This window comes from Mycetomoellerius zeteki, unplaced genomic scaffold (genome assembly GCF_001594055.1).
Source record: "Mycetomoellerius zeteki isolate Tzet28-1 unplaced genomic scaffold, Tzet1.0 scaffold690, whole genome shotgun sequence".
In the NCBI taxonomy this organism is placed as follows: domain Eukaryota; kingdom Metazoa; phylum Arthropoda; class Insecta; order Hymenoptera; family Formicidae; genus Mycetomoellerius; species Mycetomoellerius zeteki.
In genome coordinates this window covers 122,950-141,378 of record NW_017257709.1, presented here as the reverse complement: position 1 = coordinate 141,378, position 18,429 = coordinate 122,950, and the positions used below count along the sequence as shown (strand labels likewise).

The 18,429-nt window shown below is 35.5% G+C and overlaps 1 protein-coding gene across 3 annotated transcripts; it reads left to right on the top strand.

Moving 5' to 3' along the window:
• Positions 1-3,645: 3,645 nt before the first annotated feature.
• Snx27 (sorting nexin 27) lies at positions 3,646-16,581 on the top strand. Of its 3 annotated transcripts, XM_018457935.1 has the most exons (8): positions 3,646-4,128; positions 12,006-12,143; positions 12,806-13,030; positions 13,805-14,115; positions 14,198-14,436; positions 14,521-14,802; positions 15,364-15,453; positions 15,601-16,581. In XM_018457935.1, exons 1-7 carry the CDS (start codon positions 3,740-3,742, stop codon positions 15,430-15,432), a joined length of 1,653 nt encoding a protein of 550 aa, XP_018313437.1. In that variant the 5' UTR covers positions 3,646-3,739; the 3' UTR covers positions 15,433-15,453; positions 15,601-16,581. The 3 variants fall into 3 exon arrangements, with proteins under 3 accessions (XP_018313437.1, XP_018313436.1, XP_018313438.1); XM_018457934.1 differs by having other exon boundaries at positions 15,364-16,581; XM_018457936.1 differs by lacking the exon at positions 3,646-4,128 and adding an exon at positions 11,420-11,906 and having other exon boundaries at positions 15,364-16,581.
• Positions 16,582-18,429: the final 1,848 nt, after the last annotated feature.

Here is an 18,429-nt window from a genome sequence, read left to right as displayed (position 1 = left end):
TATTATTATTAAATATATATATATGCATATTTCAATTTGACTTCGAATTTGTACGATAAAATTTAATTTTCATTCTTTTATATTTCTTCAAAATAAATAGAAGAGTTAAATGAGAAAAATGATACAATATAAAAGATATGAAAGAAAATAATATAAAATCCCTTTCTTTAAAACTCGACTTCTACTTCAATTTTGAAAATAGCTATCTCAGACAGGTTTTAGTGAAATAAATGGTTTATAGATATTAGAGCTGTCAAAATATAGGAAACAAAAAATTTATAAGCCAGATCAGAGAACATGTAATAAAAAAAAATATTTGTATACAAATAAAATGATAGAAATTGAACATTGCATCGCGATCAATATTCTATCGCGATTTATCGAGATAGATCATCATTATTTGCTCACTATTATTTCTTTCTGGACAAAAATTATCCGTTTTAATGAAATAATTCTTCGTTACTTTTTATCGCGGAAATAACAAAGTTTATAACAAAATTGGAAAATATATCCATTAAAAAAATAACAAAAATTCTTTAATTAAGAAAAATGCTTCTCCTGAAAAAGACTCAACATTCATTTCGTCTTCGCAAAAGTCTCATCTGAGAAATTTTTGCTACAACAAAATTATATGACGCCATTATACATATTATAGCACGAAGTAAGGAAGGTCGACGAGGAAAAACCAGGAAATGACTTTCTGGATGAATTATATTCTTCTGTGCGAGAAGATACGTTTCGTTGTCCTTCAACGAAGTTGTAAACGCATTCGTGTTCCCCATCACGCATTGCAGCACGAACACCGGTTTACATATCGAGTTATTGCAGTATGTATTCGCGCCCGTAGTTATTGGGTAGTGTATACAATGTGTGCGCGTGCATATAATGCAGCAGCAACATAGTGCCATGTGGCATCAATCATAGGATTTCCTGCAGGTGAAAGGCCAGTCAGTTCCCTCTCCGTGAATTCGCAACTCTCCCTCCCTCCCTCTCTCTCTCTCTCTCTCTCTCTTTTATTCCTCCCTCTGTCTCTTATTTTCTAGATTCGGCTATCAAAATTCTCTATCAAAATTCATCAGGCTTTGAGTCTTGGAAAAAAAACGGAAATAGAAAATGGCAAGTATAACGGAAATAACAAGAAAGAGGGATTGAATTTTTATTCAAATACAATGTATATATATTTGGGAAGAATAAAAAATTTTTGAATAAGAGAGAGAGAGAGAATATCTATGAAAAGTTTATAAAAATAAAATGTCATGCCTAACTAAAAAATTAATCTATTAAATCTAATTATTAAATTTAGAGAGAGATGATAATTTTTTAAGCTGTAAAAATATATTTAAACAATAGATACCTATATATAATTTTTATTGCATTGTGTATCATTCATTTATATATACGAACAATACGACGTGACAAAAAACAAACATTCGTATCATACACTGGATATAACGTTATTTCGATTGTGCACACGAAATGTATAACATTCCATCGTAAAAAATACGATATTGTCATTAATATTGTTTTGACTGTTCCATCGAAAATTTTTCAAATTTTGGAATTCTATAAGCGATTTAGCTTACATGTCTAATGTTGGAACACTAGAACAGCTACAAAAGGCTCCTTTAATTACAATATTCTAAAAAATGTAGGTATGAATTTAACACTATACATTAATATAAATACTGATACGGTGTTAACATTGGTGTTAAATTATTTAAATCAGTCTTTGTTACTGTTCCAGCATTAGAAAGGTAAGCTAAATCATTCGTAAAATTCTACTTAAATCTACACACCGTACTGATGTTTATGTCAACATCAACTATAAGATTATATAAACACCGGCAGAGTATAAAATCTATACCATTTTAAAATCCATCTATGTTTTTTAGAGTATGATTAATATAAACTATATAGTGGACGCGTTAACGATGTACTGCATATCCGTAGATAAAATGTGAAATAAATGATGAACAAAGATATATGATCACGAGCTGAAAAATATAAAAGAGGTGGCTTTTATTTTTAAGCAAGTTATTAATTCAATATAAAAATGTAGCGACTGTAACTCTCTTTATACGATTGTTAATGAAAATAGGAAATATTAAAATTTTTAAACAAAATTCTACAATTCTTAAACATGTATGTTAAATACTACACAAAATAATGACACGTCTTCTTTAAAGCACGAAGCGCCAGAAGTTCCCATCGACAGTTCTGCGCAATTTCGTAACACGCTCACATAATTATTATATATGAATAGTTTATAGGAATAAAAAGATAACGTTGACAGGTACAAACGCAGTATTAAATCTTTTATTTACGTATAAAATTTGTGTACACATTGGTAGGAATTAAATTTTGTAAATATATTTACAAAATTTAATTCCTACCAATGTGTACACAAATTTTATACGTAAATAAAAGATTTAATACTGCGTTTGTACCTGTCAACATTACCTGTCATATGCATATATATATATATATGCATATGATCGCAAAATTAAGATAATTGCCTCCTACATTTTGTAAGCTTCATATTGTTTTACAGAATATTGTTTAGACATACTCAGTGAAATTATATATTGGTGTGTTATTTTTATATTTGTTCGCAAACGGATATTTGATGCAACCGAGCAAAATATATAAAAAAAACTCATCATATCTGTTCAAAAGAGCAAAAGTCGCTTTTACTTTAGATCATAATGAAACTTTACTAGAATATTGAGCTTTAATACATAGGTATAAGCGATGGAGAATGATCCTTTGATCAATGAATGAAGGCGAAATATAATTTGTCAATGATTCGATAACGAGCCAACATCTATTATTCATTGCATTCTATATATCAAGAAAAACAGAAAAAAATTAATTCTTCTGCTATCTACAACATATAAATATGATACAAAGTTGGAAATAAAAAGTTAATTAAACAGGCACGTGATTTCATCTCTTAATCGCGTCTGAGCGGATTACTTGCAAGTAAGAGACTTGATGGCAGCACGTTCTTGGTCTTTAGCAACCAGCAATGATTACTGCCGCAGCAAACCAGTCGGACCAGAACGAACAGACTGACTCCCTCTGTCGACTTCAGTTACGCTACCGACAGAGGCAGCGAAATCAATGATCGCAAAAGATGGAAGGCGGCACGCCGACGTTGCAGATTTTGCAACAGTTTTATATAAGTGACGACACCTAGGTCCACCTGCACAGTAAAATAATCAATATTGCAACGTTATCGGGAAAATTGAGAAAATTTAAGGAATTTTCTTTCCATTGAAGGGGGAACACAAGAGAGTTCCAGTAAATTACTGAACAGCTATGAGATTTTCTCCGCTTTTTATTAGAAGCATAGTCATTTAAGAGATTTCGTTATTTCCAAATATTAAAGAATACATCGATTTTTTTATGTTACAATCTAAGAAAAGTAAATAATAACTACTAACATTATAATTAAGATAACTACTAACATTATAATTAAGATCCATAATTATAATTAGCGTTTTATTTATTATAATTTTTCTGTTTTTACCATTACAACATTGGCGCGAAAAAACAGAAGAGTTTAATTTAGATCGATAGCCACAAGTATCGATATTTTGCTTGCGATTTAAATATCGTTCTCCGTTTCGCTTAAACATCGATACCGGTTTCGACGCATCGCCGCAACAGCATCGATACCGTTTTTATCTCGACCATTATCCCTAGGTCCAAGTGACTACGAGAGTGGTGACAGCGTATGGTAGCGGCTGCCGTGAATGGGCGACCAGAGTGCAACATGGCGGACTGCGAGTCGGAGGTGCACCGCTTGCCAGCCGTGAACCAGGACGGCAGTACGAGAAACGTAGCGGCGACCGTGACAATGGTGAACAATAACGCGCGCGTACCACAGCATCCGCCGGCTGCCGGGCCGGATAAAGATCCGGTCGGCCAAGGACCGCGATGTGTAACGATCTATAAAACGGAGACGGGCTTCGGGTTCAACGTACGCGGCCAGGTCAGCGAGGGTGGACAACTGCGAAGCATCAACGGCCAGTTGTATGCACCGTTGCAGCATGTCAGCGCGGTGCTACCGCGGGGTGCTGCCGAGAAAGCCGGCGTCCGCAAAGGCGATCGTATCCTAGAAGTGTGAGTAAAAGGATCGTCCCTTCCACCCGCGTTCCCGATCCGTACTCACCTCTTGATGAACCATCAGAAGCGCTTGACTCCGACAGCCGCCTTGACGAAAACGCGATGCGCTGCGACATGGCTCCAACGCGGCTTCGATTAGAAGAACGCTTTATGCCAAATTACATTAATTTGAATTGGAACAATTCATAACTGGAGCCCGAAGAATCAGACGCGAAACGCCGCATCGGTCTTGGCGCGTTTCGAATTACTCGAATAAACGTGCGATGTTGGATGTATTTACGAGCAAATACTAAGGTCGCGGTCCGATTCGCTCACAACGTTTAAAAATCATTTCATCCTTGTTGTTTGTCAAATGTTAAACGAAGACAAATGATGCTCATTAGCGTTGTCAGCATGAATCGGACCACGGCCCAAGTACGAGACTTGTTAAATGAAAAAATTGCAAAGTAGATAACGTAAGAAACAATGATGTATAGATCAACACGCTTTGCTACTCCAAAATAAAGCGAAAGCTTGATTTCTGTAGTCCAGCATGGGTTATAAATTATTGAAGATTCAACTGTTATTTATTTTTGATATTCGATATTTATACGAAAAAAAATAATGTATTAGCTATAACAACTACCTAATTGAAAATAATCTTATTCATCAAGAGTATGACGTATTTGTTCCATTAATATTGTCATTGAATCAACAAAATTATTTTCAATTAGATTGTTGTTGGATAAATGCTGCATCATTTTTTTTATGTACGAAATTTTTTCTGCTTTTTGTACAGCATTTGTATTGTGTTTGTCATCGTGACAATGGTTTAAAAAGGTACGAATATCATAAATGTAGCACATTTTTCTTCACAAGTTAATCCGAGACAAAAATTTTTCATATCGAATACAAATGTTTCGATAAACTTAATGATAGAAATGATAGCTTGATTCTGAACTTTCATAGATGCTATTTAATGCTTTAAAAAATAATTTATTATCTTTTATAACATTTATTTTCTTTATCGAAAAAAAATTATATTATACTTTAATTTTAATTAATAATTTTTAATTTTAGTAATTAACAGTAAAAAAGAAAAGAAAAAGAAATATATGATAAATAAAACCTAATAGAACTATATAATATTCTGATAGTTCATAAAAAATAAATAATTCTGAATAAAATGATTGTAACTTGTATTCCGTTAAATTGGGGCTTGATGTAAAACTTAAATATAAAGAAAACTTGAAATTTATGAACAACAATTTGAAAATAGTTAATATTATTTCAATTTAAACATTTTCTGCAACTCACACGTTGTTCTTTTAACAATATTTAATGATATTTAAATGTCTTTCAACTTGTGAAATACGATTACGAATGAATCTTTATTTTCCCTTTGGACAGTTGGAATTTCGCGTTTCGTTTGTGCGATCGATGCTAAAAGCTAGGTATATCCAAAGTTCGTGTTTATTTAAGATACTGTATGAAAATACATTAATCGCTTGCTAGCTATATACATATTCATCAAGGATCAGTTGCTTATATAGCGTCGCTTGGCAACTAGCCCTGCTCGGTATCATATGTAGCTGCTCAAGGATTACAGTTCTAACCAGCGCAGATATATAAAAGGCAGATTTAGATAATCTCCCAATGCACTCTGATCCTGATGCACTCAGAAATCCTGTAGAATATTAACGATTTCCCTTACATTAGAAAATATTTTAACGTAAATTACTTCTTTTTTAATCTTTTTTTAGAAGCAGGGACTAGTCTGACTCAACTGGCGTTAAGAATTTTATCGCATTCTACGTCAGGGATATCGACTGGTCGAAATATTTATCATGGGGCTTATCAGAAAATGCAGGGGCGTCCCAAAGATACAAATTACACATTACGCGTAACTTTTAGACAGGATAATTGGAGAAGATTAATCACGCTACCCGACGCTGGCGAGATAGAATTCCGAGAGAAGAGTACATGAGAACAGTACACATACACGTGAGCGTATCCCCTTTGCAAATTCTGATGTAAGAATGATAAAAACAAACGTGCACGATGCGTGACGAATACATTCAATCTGTGTGGCCTCTCGTTTACAAAGCTTGACAAACACGGTAATTGTAAAATCTGTTGTGCTCACAAGTTTCTGATCGGTTCCCATCGTAGACCAGAGCTGCTATTCGGTATCGCTTACCGATAGTTGTTAGCGTCATTATGTGTCGTTGCGCAGCTTTTTTATCATACAAAATATCTGTGCGCAATAATACATAACGATACCGACAACTATCGGTAAGCGATACAGAATAGTACCCTGGTTAATTAATTATTTCAAAGAATTTCTCGCTATTTATTAACTGATTAGCTATCACTAGGAAAAGCCCATCTTAGAAAAAATAAATGTGCGAAATATATCTTCAAGTCTCATCTCGCTGGTTTCATTTGTCACTAGACGTCGGACTTTTCTATAATTTTACATTTTTTTTAGAAATCAGATTAGAAAGTAACATAAAAATAGCAATTTATCTCATTAAAAAAGCATTCTAAAACTGCATATTTGTGCATATTGTGCATATTTGCATATTTGCATATTTGTGCAAATTTGCAAATTTTATGCATGCTGCAAAAAATATCTGTATAAAAATCTGATGTCTATTTATCACGGTTTAATCCAACAAGTAATAAATAAAGGTACGCAAGGTTCAATATTATTTCTCTCGGCTATGCTGTTAAATTCATGTCAAATTATAGCCAATTTGAGTTATTTTTAGTTATTTCTATGTCGTAATTACCCCTCAATAGAGAGGCAATGATGACTTATAGAAATACGACTTTACTTCCCCTAAGATTGGCTTTTCCTAGTGACAGCTAATCAGTTAATAAATAGCGAGAAATTCTTTGAAATAATGGATTAAACAAAGGTGCTATTCTATATCGCTTATTGATAGTTGTCGTTATGTGTCATTAATTACTAAAACAATGGAGTTAAACAATTTGGTTCAAGAAAATGTATGAAATTTGATTCAAATTTAGTTCGTTGTTTATTAAACTACATACGTTAACGTTGTTACTTTGAAATTACAGAAATGGATTGATTTACATTTTGATACACATGAAAGTTAAAAATAACACAAAATATTACCAGGGAATGGAACTAACTCGTTTTTTGTAACGAAGTTACAGTTACAAGTTTTTTGGTAACTTTACTGGTAACTGCGTTACTTTTTTTAATAACTATAACGGTAACATAGTTACATTTTTTTTGTAACGGTAACGAATTTTACAGTTACTTTTATCGTTACTTTGCACACGTTGGACACAAGCCACTCAGTGCTTGAGACTAGGGTTGCGTTCCGTTTCACGCATGATGCGCACGATGTATCATTTTGTCTTTCTTTAATTTTCGGTGAACAACAAGGATAAAATGATATATCATGCACCCTATACATGAAACGAAACGCACCTTAGAAAGCCCCTAGACACCCGTCCGCTGCGATTGGTGGTCGTCGATTTAAAAAAAAAAAGTAACGAAAAGTTTTTTTCTCAAGTAACGAGTAACTGTAACTTGTTACTTTTAAAAGATAACTTTCCATTTCTTGAATGTTAACTCAAGAGATTGGATTACCATTGCTTCTTTGATATCTAACCGTGCAGCTTTAACGTTGAAAAGATCGAGTTATTGAATTATGATAAATGCTATGAGCGAATATCTTTATCGTCCCAAATTAACTGTTAGTTAACCGACTGTCTAAACTCACTAGGTGCATTTACTATTTCCGTTGGCGAGGTCGTTAGCGCCATTGGATTTGCATACCCGATCATTAGCCACCCTGTGCGCACGGTAATCGTGTTTCGTTTAATTAAAAGCTAATTTGCTTAAAATATTACGCTCGGTTGAATTTATTTGCATAGAGTTTTATTTAATGATGTCGGTACATCCCGTAGCGGTTCATCCTTGATAAATTCGATTACTACGACGTTATAGGAAAGCTAAAGCTATACGTAGAATTGAAAGCTGATGACACTTCATATTGATCTCAAGAAATATACTTCTCACGCGACGCTTGTTTTAGATATGACGCAAATCGTGATGTCCAGTCAGATTAAATAAAGGGCTGCGCCGCGCTAAATCTTTATTTTGATAACATGATGGAATCGACTTACGATTAAAGAAATGGAAGGAAGTAAACAGCGATATCACTTGATACTATCGGTGTATCGCAAGCGTCATCTCACATTTAACAATAGTCAAAACAATAAAGCCTAATCTACACAATGTGCTCTTTGCTTCCAGCTGTTTCTTTTAGCTTATTTTTCTCTCTTTGCGACCGTTTTATCGACGATCATATTTCTTACCATATACCTATTTTTTGTCTCTTCTGCTCTAAGATTCTGTATAATTTTAACATCAATGTCGCTATTATTATATCGTCGTTGCGCAACTTTTTTATCACATATAATATCTGCGTAACGATAATATCGTATAACGACACTGTCGTTAAGAGATCAGTATAGAATCCCTGCAGTGTTGAGGTTCATAAATTTTTATATCGGGTGATAAAAAAATGAAAAAATAGGATAAGACGCAAGAAGGCAAGAGGTAAAAAATAAGAAACAGAAAGCAAAGAGCATATGAAGTTTATTTTAGATTAAGGCTAAAATTTATTTATCACGTTTTCGCACATCGACGATCAGCGGCAAGTACATTCACGGCCCTTGAAGGGCCAAGGTTTCCATAAACTCCGCGCGGTTCAAGGACGCGTATCTTGCAAGGGACCGGTCAATATTTCAGCAACGTCGTTTCGTGCAGTTTCTCATTTTGCAAAATTGAAAGATCTTTTTCCCCCGCTACTCTCGGCGGTAACCGATGCTTGAAGAAGGCAGATTGGATGACCCGCCGAATATTCTCGCTCCGTCACGTCCTCCTCGAGTACTCTCTTCCCGTTAATCACGGATATCATCGCGTGAAACCGATCGAAACTCTTGCTTTCACTCGTCCAATTTTGCGGTTTCTGCCGTCTATACTTTACCAGGCCAGCTTGTGCCTACTACTGGCATTCGTCGCTCGCAGCGTAATCCGATATCTCAAAGGATTTTTGAAATGGCAAGTTTTAAAACTGTCAATGCTTTTTTTTAGTTTTTTATCTTTATATATTGTAGCGACTTATTAAGGATTTTTTTTTATGTTCCTCGATGACTTGTATAAGAGTTTTAACGATAATCGCGCGAGCTAGACGCTTCCTTATTATCTTTACATGTTCTATATGACTTCTTTTCTTGCGTTACGTTATCATACTAATATCCTTAAGAGGCTTCATATGGTTTCCACAAAGTTATTTTACGCTTGCATTAAGCCCGTATTACACTACGGATTGAAGATTAAGGATTACGACTTAGAGATTAGAATTCGAGTCAGTCAAATAATTTAAAAAAAAATAATTTAAAAAAATTACGATTCTTATTAGACCGACAAGAATAAATTATTAAGAGGAATCTATTTTCAATCAAAGTGGATCTTAGTGCTTAAATATTTCAGAGTAAATTTATATATACATATTCAATTCTACAAACCGCACGCTAAGATCTTTTTCAGTCTTGAAATCCAATCATAAACAGAACTATTTTAGAAGGATAAAATTTTATGTTAATCTAAGTATTTTAAAATAAGAATGCACTGTGTTCCAAAATTCACTGTCAGCGTTAAAAATCTATAATATAGTTTATCTTACGTACATTATATAGATTTTCAGCATTGGCAATGAATTTTGGAAAATATCAACTATAGTATGACATAGGATTTACGTATCTTTTTTTTTCTCTGAAAAGTGTTTTTTTATCATCGAGGAAACCATACTCACCTGCAGCACAGAATGTCTTCAAAGAATGTCTTAAAGACGTCCAGAGAATGTTCTACGTCTTATAATAGAAGAACGTCTCCAGATAACATTCCTCAGATAAAATATACTCTGTAAGCAGCAATAAAAACAACTCTCAATCGAAAGTTAAGTTAAATTAAACAATGGACACATCGTAGTGTTAGCTGAGATCACTGGACTCGAAGAGTTCATGTTCGACGATGATTCTCGTTTTAACGAGCGACGATAAGTGAATATAACATAAAAGGAGCCGCTCTCGCTACATGCGTCCAATAAAACGAACAGTCATTCATTCGGAATTGCGTCAATCATTAAACTCCATTAGGAGTTCTATTAACTTAGGCGCGAATCATTACATCTTGCACGCTTTATTATCTCGGTCTACCGCAATTAGCGGGCCCAGCCGTGCTTCGCGAATGAGTTTTGGATAGCAGCATGGTCACGATGCATTTGTAATCAGCTCGCGCGATCGTGGAGAAGGAAGCGATGCGCGAGACAATACACGCATTTGAATGCTTATAAATACCGTGCGTCTGTGTGCTTGCGAGAAAGCCCACGCACTCGCCCACTGAAGTGCATTATCTTTTAACAGATTAGCATACATGTAGTGCCGTTATTGACCGATCGCCCGATCTAATTTGGTCAACTGAAAAATATCTTATATTTCGGTGTGCCATATGCAGGACTTTAATACATGCGCTACTGAAAAGAAGAGTTTATATTTAACGAATTCGGCGTGTGCACTTAATGCTGTTTGTTAATCCTTTATTATAATTCTAACTTCAACGTTTAGGGGCGGGACCACAAAGTTTTGCATAATGCATAACGGATAATGTATAAGAAAATGAACCAGTCAAAGTCCTTCGTTTCCTTTCTTTTTACGAAATAAAAAATTCTGATTGAGTTGATATTTTTATGTCTTATGCGTTATGCAAGCAAGAAAATTCTTTTTATAATAATAATAATAACTGTTGCATGCATTTACAAATTAGATTTAAGCGATGCATAAAATTATAATGGTAATAATAATAAAACAAATGGCGTGGCTAGCAAACAGCGAGGCGATAGCGATACAAGACCTAATTAGAGAAATTCAAAGTATATGAACAATACCATTAAATAAGGACAAACGCAACAAATTTATGAAAAATAAGACAAGATATATTTTTCTATGATGATGTTTAATATAGTATATATATATATATATATTTCTAGCGATTAAATTATATATTTAAATGTTTTTAAATTAAAATGTTATTAAATTAGGCAATCACAAATAAGGCGATAAGCGGAGCAATCGATGATCCCGAGTCGGAGGTCTAGAAGATAGATAACGTCTTACAATGGGATCCCACCCGGTACACGGTATTAGCGATAACGAAGTGTATAAAGTGCGCGACGCGCCTTCCCTCGCACGCAGACGTGGAAATCCGTGGGGCAACATTCGTCGACCTCCGGGGAGAGTCGTGCCTCCGTGCGCAGACCAATCGTGACGGTCCTTTCACCGATCGGAATTCGAAACTCGTGATAAAAAGGCCGATTATCGGTATCCTATTCCCTTTCGACTGGTTGGAACTGGTGGTCGAAAGCCGCTAACGTGCGCGAGCCAGATTGGCCGGATCGCGACCTCGTCGAAGGCCCGCCTTGCTCCTTTCGTCGCGGAGGCTCGTCGAAGGACCGGATGTGCAGATTGTGCGAGTCGCGAGAATCGCCCCGCAGATCGTCATTCACTCGTGAATCTCTCGCGACAACCCGGTGAACATTACGCGCAGTTCAGCTCGTGATTAGCACATTATCACGCCGATAAGAGTACTCTGCGTGAAATATGTTGACGTGTTACATGACCGCGCTGCAATGCGAGTGGATCGAGAATCGCAAACGGTGGAATTCCACCGGTGCACCGCAATCACAATTGAGGTCGGTTAAAATTGTAAATCGCGTGTATTGCAGTGTATCGGTGGCGAGAGACATATCACGCGAGAAGTAATAAATTAATAATGACGCCTCTATTTGCAGGAACAACGTTAATGTCGAAGGCGCCACTCATAAACAGGTGGTGGATTTGATCAAATCAGGCGGCGATGTCCTTACTCTGACCGTCATTTCCGTGACGCCGCAGGAAGCGGAAAGATTGGAGCCCTGCGAAGATTTGAGGTAAGCACAATACAGTTCCGGCTTGAACGCTATTTCGATGTGAGACGAGAAAATCTTGATACTTAAAACAGCTTGAAATCTTTTTCGACGATCCTAGTATCGTAGAGATTATCTCACCGATATGACATTTGAAATAATAGCAACCTTGATGATTCTAATAACTATAGCAATTTCACAATTTATCTAGATTGATCGATTAAAACACACATGTATATATGTATGTACTTTTAATCGATATATATTAATATATATATATATATATATATACAGGGTGTCCCAAAACTGACAATAAATATTTAAAGATACATTCTTTGTAATATGTATTTTAAAACTAAAAGTTTAATATAAAAATGCCTGAAGATATGTTGAATTTTATTATTGTCAAGGGCAAGAAGTTCAAGGAAGCACCTTCAAGGAAACACTGATTATCTTGCCATTCCTGAATGCGCGAAATTCTAGCTCTGTCATTCGTAATTTTTAAACTTTTTCCATTTGAAAACTATCATAGTCTCGGCTTTTTCGTATTGTAGACTTTTCGTCTTAAAATATTAAAAAGAATCTGTCTTCAAAATATTTAACGTCAATTTTAGAACATCCTGTATATACACGAGCAGATACGCGCATACACGTACAAGTATTAAATGTATTACATTTTTGTTTAGTTACGCATCGGTAGATTACAGCGAGAAGCGATCTCTACCCATCAGCGTGCCGGATTATCACGTCCGCGAGAGGAAGCACGAGCGTTATGTAGTCTTCAACGTCCACATGGCTGGCAGGCACTTGTGCTCGCGTCGATATCGGGAATTCGCGGCGTTACATATGGCATTGAAGAAGGAGTTCATAGGGTTCAATTTCCCGAAGTTACCGGGAAAATGGCCATTCCAGTAATGTCCTCATGCTTAATTTCACACGTCGACGTAAATCGCATCACGTTCAACAGCGAAATGAATGAATTCATTCAATATCATAGCGCGTTTTATAATCACATTATAATTCTCGCACATTCGCACATTTTTCTCTTGAAAAACAAGATACATTTTTTATCCATATCATTTAATAAAGGTCCGTTTATAGCTGAATTAAGACGGATCTTTTTTTAGATTGATGACGTCAAAAACAAGAAAACATATATTTAATGAAAATTCTTGCAAAATGTATTAAAATAGAATTATTTTTTAATGAAACAATATTTGCATTTGAGAGTACACTTCTAAAATATACTGAAAATTCTTTTATTTCGAAATAGAATAAAATTATTTATCTCAATTTGACAGCTGTTATATACCTTGTTTCGTTTTTTGATTATGTATAATTCAATTTTAAAAATATGTTTAAATGGTTATTTATTAATCAAAGAAATATAAGAGAAGTTTTCAGTATATTTTACAAATCTATTCTATCGAATTGCGAATGTTTTATTTTAAAATATTCACGTTTTAATATAGTTTGTAAGAATTTTTTTGTGTAGTTTCTCGCTTCTGACATCACAATTCAAGATGACTGCAGTGGGTAAGCATTAGGACCGACAGAAGTCTTAGTGAAATAGACGTATATCTATGTTTGAAATTTGGTAAAAGCGAAAAGGAGAAAAGTTCTAGTATAGTCTAGTACAGCAATAGAAAACAATCTTTAAGAATTCCTTCATTCTCATTATACAGATTGAGTGAGCAACAGCTTGATGCAAGAAGACGCGGTCTGGAGCAGTATTTGGAGAAGGTTTGCGCAGTACGCGTAATAGCGGAAAGCGATGCTATGCAGGAATTTTTGACGGATCGACTGGAGGAGGATGGCGATCAAGGTCCAGCGGTTGATCTCAAAGTTTTACTACCTGATCGCGAAGTCGTCACTGTGACTGTTCCCAAGGCAGCGTCCGTGAAAGACGTTTACGACGCAGTTTGCTGCCGAGTAGGCTTGGACGCAGAAACCGCAAAGTACTTTTACCTGTTTGAGATTGTCGAATACAATTTCGGTATGCGCCAAAATCGTTTGTCATCTCATAAATTCTGGGTAAATAGCCGGCCTTGTCTGCAACTTAACGACTTGTATTGCAGAGAGAAAGCTGCAACCTCACGAACACCCGCATACTTTGTACATTCAAAATTATTCGACTGCCAGCGCAACGTGTTTGGCGATAAGGAGGTGGCTTTTCACTATAAATAAGCCTCTGAATGAACAGGCATTGACTTGGATATTTTGGCAGACGATCGACGAAGTGAACAGAGGTCACATAACTGCGGGAGAAAGGCTGTATCAATTGAAAGCTCTACAGGATGCATCGAGAAAGCATGAGGTTCGTACTGAATGAAGGAAATCGCTTATAAATCTTAGATTAACAATACCGTTGCGTTTACGTGAAATCTTTGTGTCTGTGTAGTATTTAAAATTAGCAAGAGAACTCAGTGGGTACGGCGACATTGTGTTTCCACATTGCGCGTGCGACTCAAGGAAAGAGGGCCACGTGGTACCAGCAGTGGGCATGGCGACCTTCAAGTTGCACGCCGCGAAGGAGGACGGTACCCTGGAGTCGCAGGTGGTCGAGTTTCAATGGAGCACCATTACTCGGTGGGAAGTGGACGAGGATGGAATGGCATTCTGCTTCCAATACACGCGCCAGGACAATCGTCCACCCCGTTGGCTTAAGGTCTTCACCCCTTACGTAAGTACTCGATAATCTTTTCACGAATCAATTCGTGACTGTGAGCATAGCTGTGATATAGACTGCGCATTGCCTAATCTTAGTTTCTGTGATCAGTTAAAAGCATTAAACGTATCAACATCTGTTTTCAACTCTATGATCAGCATTTCTTTTCAACTCGATAGTTTAAAGAGAAAAAAATAGAGAGATAGTTCATTTATTGATGTCTCAGGGCAAATCCTCTAAGAACAACCTTATAATTATAAAAACAAAGCAAAAAGAATATGTACAAAAATAAGCAAATAATTAAAAGAAAGTAATATATTGTACAAGAAAAAGATAAAAATATACAAAAGAGAAGAAATACAAAAATAAAAAAAATATGTATACATAAAATAGAGAGAGAGAGAGAGAAAACGAGTGAGAGAAATATGCTTCAATTCCCTCACTCTTTCTAAACTGATAGTGACAACTTTATAAAAATGCGCAGTCTATTCTTATATTACATCTGTGATTGCGATACGCGTAATTTCACGCAAGCTCGTCACTCGATTCTTTACCCTGGTGATGTTGTGCTTGCAGTATACGTTCCTCTCGGATTGCTTCGATCGAATAGCCGAAGAAGCGAAATGGGATGATCCAGGAGAATGACATAACGTACGACGCTAAGAGGTATCCAGTGTATAACTTTCAGAGTCCTTTCACAGGATATCTCGCACTCGTCTCTCCGTAGTCGAAATTTTTTCTTATTAGAATTAGGACAGTCTTTAGAAACAATTAACATAGTACCTTTAGCATATCAAATTTTTCATCTGGTAGCTTTGCCGAACATTTCTAATGCTGTACACCGAGAGAGCCCACCGTCATCATTGGAAAAGTCAAATGTGTGAGAATGTAGATAGATATACATCCCAGTGAAACAATGCTGTTACCAGAGAAACAAAATTCGATGGATTACTGCGACGCTCGCAAGTAATCTAGAATGAGAACGGAATGTGATGTATAAATTTAAACTCGGATTTATCATTGATGTCACGCTCGTCCATGATCTAGTGAGGAAATCTTGATGTAAACTAATATTCATAGTCCGTTCTTATTTCAAGATCGTCTTAAGTAATGTCTTGAGTTGCTAATACGACCCTCTTATTAGTTCGTGACATCTTAAAACAGTCTTAAATATAAGAATCGTCTATGAATACGCAGCTTGAATTCAGTGCGCAAGAAAATGAATCTTTTTTTTATACGATGTAGCTGGGACTTTTGTTTCGTCGATGAAACACGTGTCGTTTTTTCTTTTGTTACGATGAACAAAATCGCGCACGCGATGATATATAAGAGAATTACGTTAGTGTACAGATATATAGACTATTACTATATACGGGGATATACGATCAAGGTATGATCGTGTCCGCCTAGAGAAACCACCTATCCTTCTGGCCTATCAATTATTATGTATACAGCACCCAACTCGTTTTCTAAGGAGAAAATCGATCGTCTTACATAAAACGTTCCTCCTTGTTCGCCTAACAGACCCGAAACTCTCTTTCATTGGATCTGCATATCGATCGCGCATTTAAACAATAGAAATAATACCCTGTGCATTTTCTAATATGCAATATTTTATAAATCAATGATAATTAATCTGTAAATTCGTTACGCAGGATATTTTAAAACGAGAGGCGCCGCTTTCGCATGTTTATAAAGAATCTCAATAGTATCGACAGCGCGTCCATTTTATCGCTGTTGTAGGTTTCATTCTTTGCAATTAAGAGTGTGTATAATAAGAAGCACCAGAAATCTAGGACGTCTGAGAAAACAGAAGAAATAGATACATATCATATCCATCGATGGCTTTATTATAAGCAGAACCGAATTCTTGTTTCCTTTCTTCTTTTTAAACTATCCTGTGTAACAAACGAATTCCTAATGCACGCATGGCTACGGCAGGTACCATGTGTCCCGTAATCGATATGTAATGTATCGATCAGTCCTCTACACATTTTGTTAATTCATTAGTATGTATAGCTTCCTAGCGTTGATAAAAAATAGAACAAACTGTACATATTAATGTTAAAAATATATACTTTTTGAGAAGAAACTCAGTTGTGTATGCGTGTGTGTGTTTTGATAAGATCGATAATTATTTGATCGTAAGATTAATTATAACTGGGTGTCGCGTTGTGCTGAAAACGAAATGACGATCTGATTATTATGTTAAATTGTGAACGTGAATTGCAAGTGAATCGGAGGATTGTAATAACAGTCGAGGACTATTTTTAAATCGATGTTCTCGATTGAAAAACTTTATCCCGGACTACTTCCCTTTGATGCATTTATAAAGATACTGTACAATAGAAAATGCGGCATTAATGCTCATCTTTCGATTATATAAGCATGTACGGAATTTAGTAAAAAGGGAAGATAAACGTAAAAACTTGGAACAATAATGCAATAAGGTCGCGTGTTTTCCTCTACTACCTTATACGAAGAAAAAATAACAATACTCATTAATAATGTTAAAAGAGATATTGATAATAATAATGAGATATTAATTATAATAACAGCAAGTAAGAAAAAATATAAAAATAACGTTAGCACTATTCTACGCGTTGCGGGATTTTGTAAAAGGCCGTAATACGCGTTTTGGCATAGATATCCACTTATAGAGAGAGAGAGAGAGAAAGCGAATATTTGGAGCGAGTTCTCTCTTTGCATGTTATGCCCATGATCAGTCATTTTCTCTCTTCTTTTGTTCTTCTTTTCCGGTCTTACGTATGCATCCTGCCTTCTCTCAGTGCTTAAATTCACTCGTTCTAAACATGTCGCTTACTTAACTGCGAGCAGTTTTAGCAGATAATAAATAGAAAGATAAATATATTATTACCGTTAATGTTTTTAAACTTTATTCATGGAGTATCGAGCGCGTGCGATGAATGAGAAATGTATGTGACAATGTAAAATCCAAATGGTGAGAGGAAAAAAAAAATATATATATATGCTTGCGACAGAGCATAGTTATGATACTGTTAATGATAATAGAAATATAGAACATAATATAGAGCGTAATTATATAATCGAACGCGCGAGTATCCGAGTGAACACACATACGAATCGATCGACATACGATGTGATAGATTCGCGCGTGCACCTAGCTATTCGGTCGAGTGAACAAGATAGTTACAATAATGATTTCTATTGTTTTATCAATAGAGATAGAGAAAAAGAGAAAGAGGAGATAGAGGTTTCGAAGGAACTGTGCAAAATCTGTGAATTAGTTAGCAATACGTACGTCCGAAAATGTTATTATTGATGATAAATAAACCTTGAATGAACCTTCGGGTGATCATCTAACGTTTATATAATTTAGCATCCGCAAACGAAAGAATTAGTTAGCTATGCAGTTCTGTTGAATAATGTGTCTAATAATACTTCCGCACGATGTTTCTGATCTTTTTGATCAGGCGATGTCGCTAAAATATGAGAAACTCGAAGGTCTCATTGGTTATCATATTACCGGCAGCAGAAAGATTTTCTCGAAATACACATCGAGACCTTTCGTGTTTTATTGATCGGTTGGAAGAGAAAGTCTGTGGCATCTCGGAGCAGCCACGTGTTTGAAGAATGGCAATAATATTTATAAAAAAAACT

What these genes read in the sequence shown, in the direction of transcription:
- Snx27 (XM_018457935.1), top strand. Translation starts at nt 3,740, where the DNA reads ATGGTAGCGGCTGCCGTGAATGGGCGACCAGAGTGCAACATGGCGGAC. An exon ending in GATTGTCGAATACAATTTCG is followed by an intron (nt 14,116 to 14,197) that starts GTATGCGCCAAA and finishes CTTGTATTGCAG; the next exon opens with AGAGAAAGCTGCAACCTCAC. An exon ending in TTAAGGTCTTCACCCCTTAC is followed by an intron (nt 14,803 to 15,363) that starts GTAAGTACTCGA and finishes TTGTGCTTGCAG; the next exon opens with TATACGTTCCTCTCGGATTG.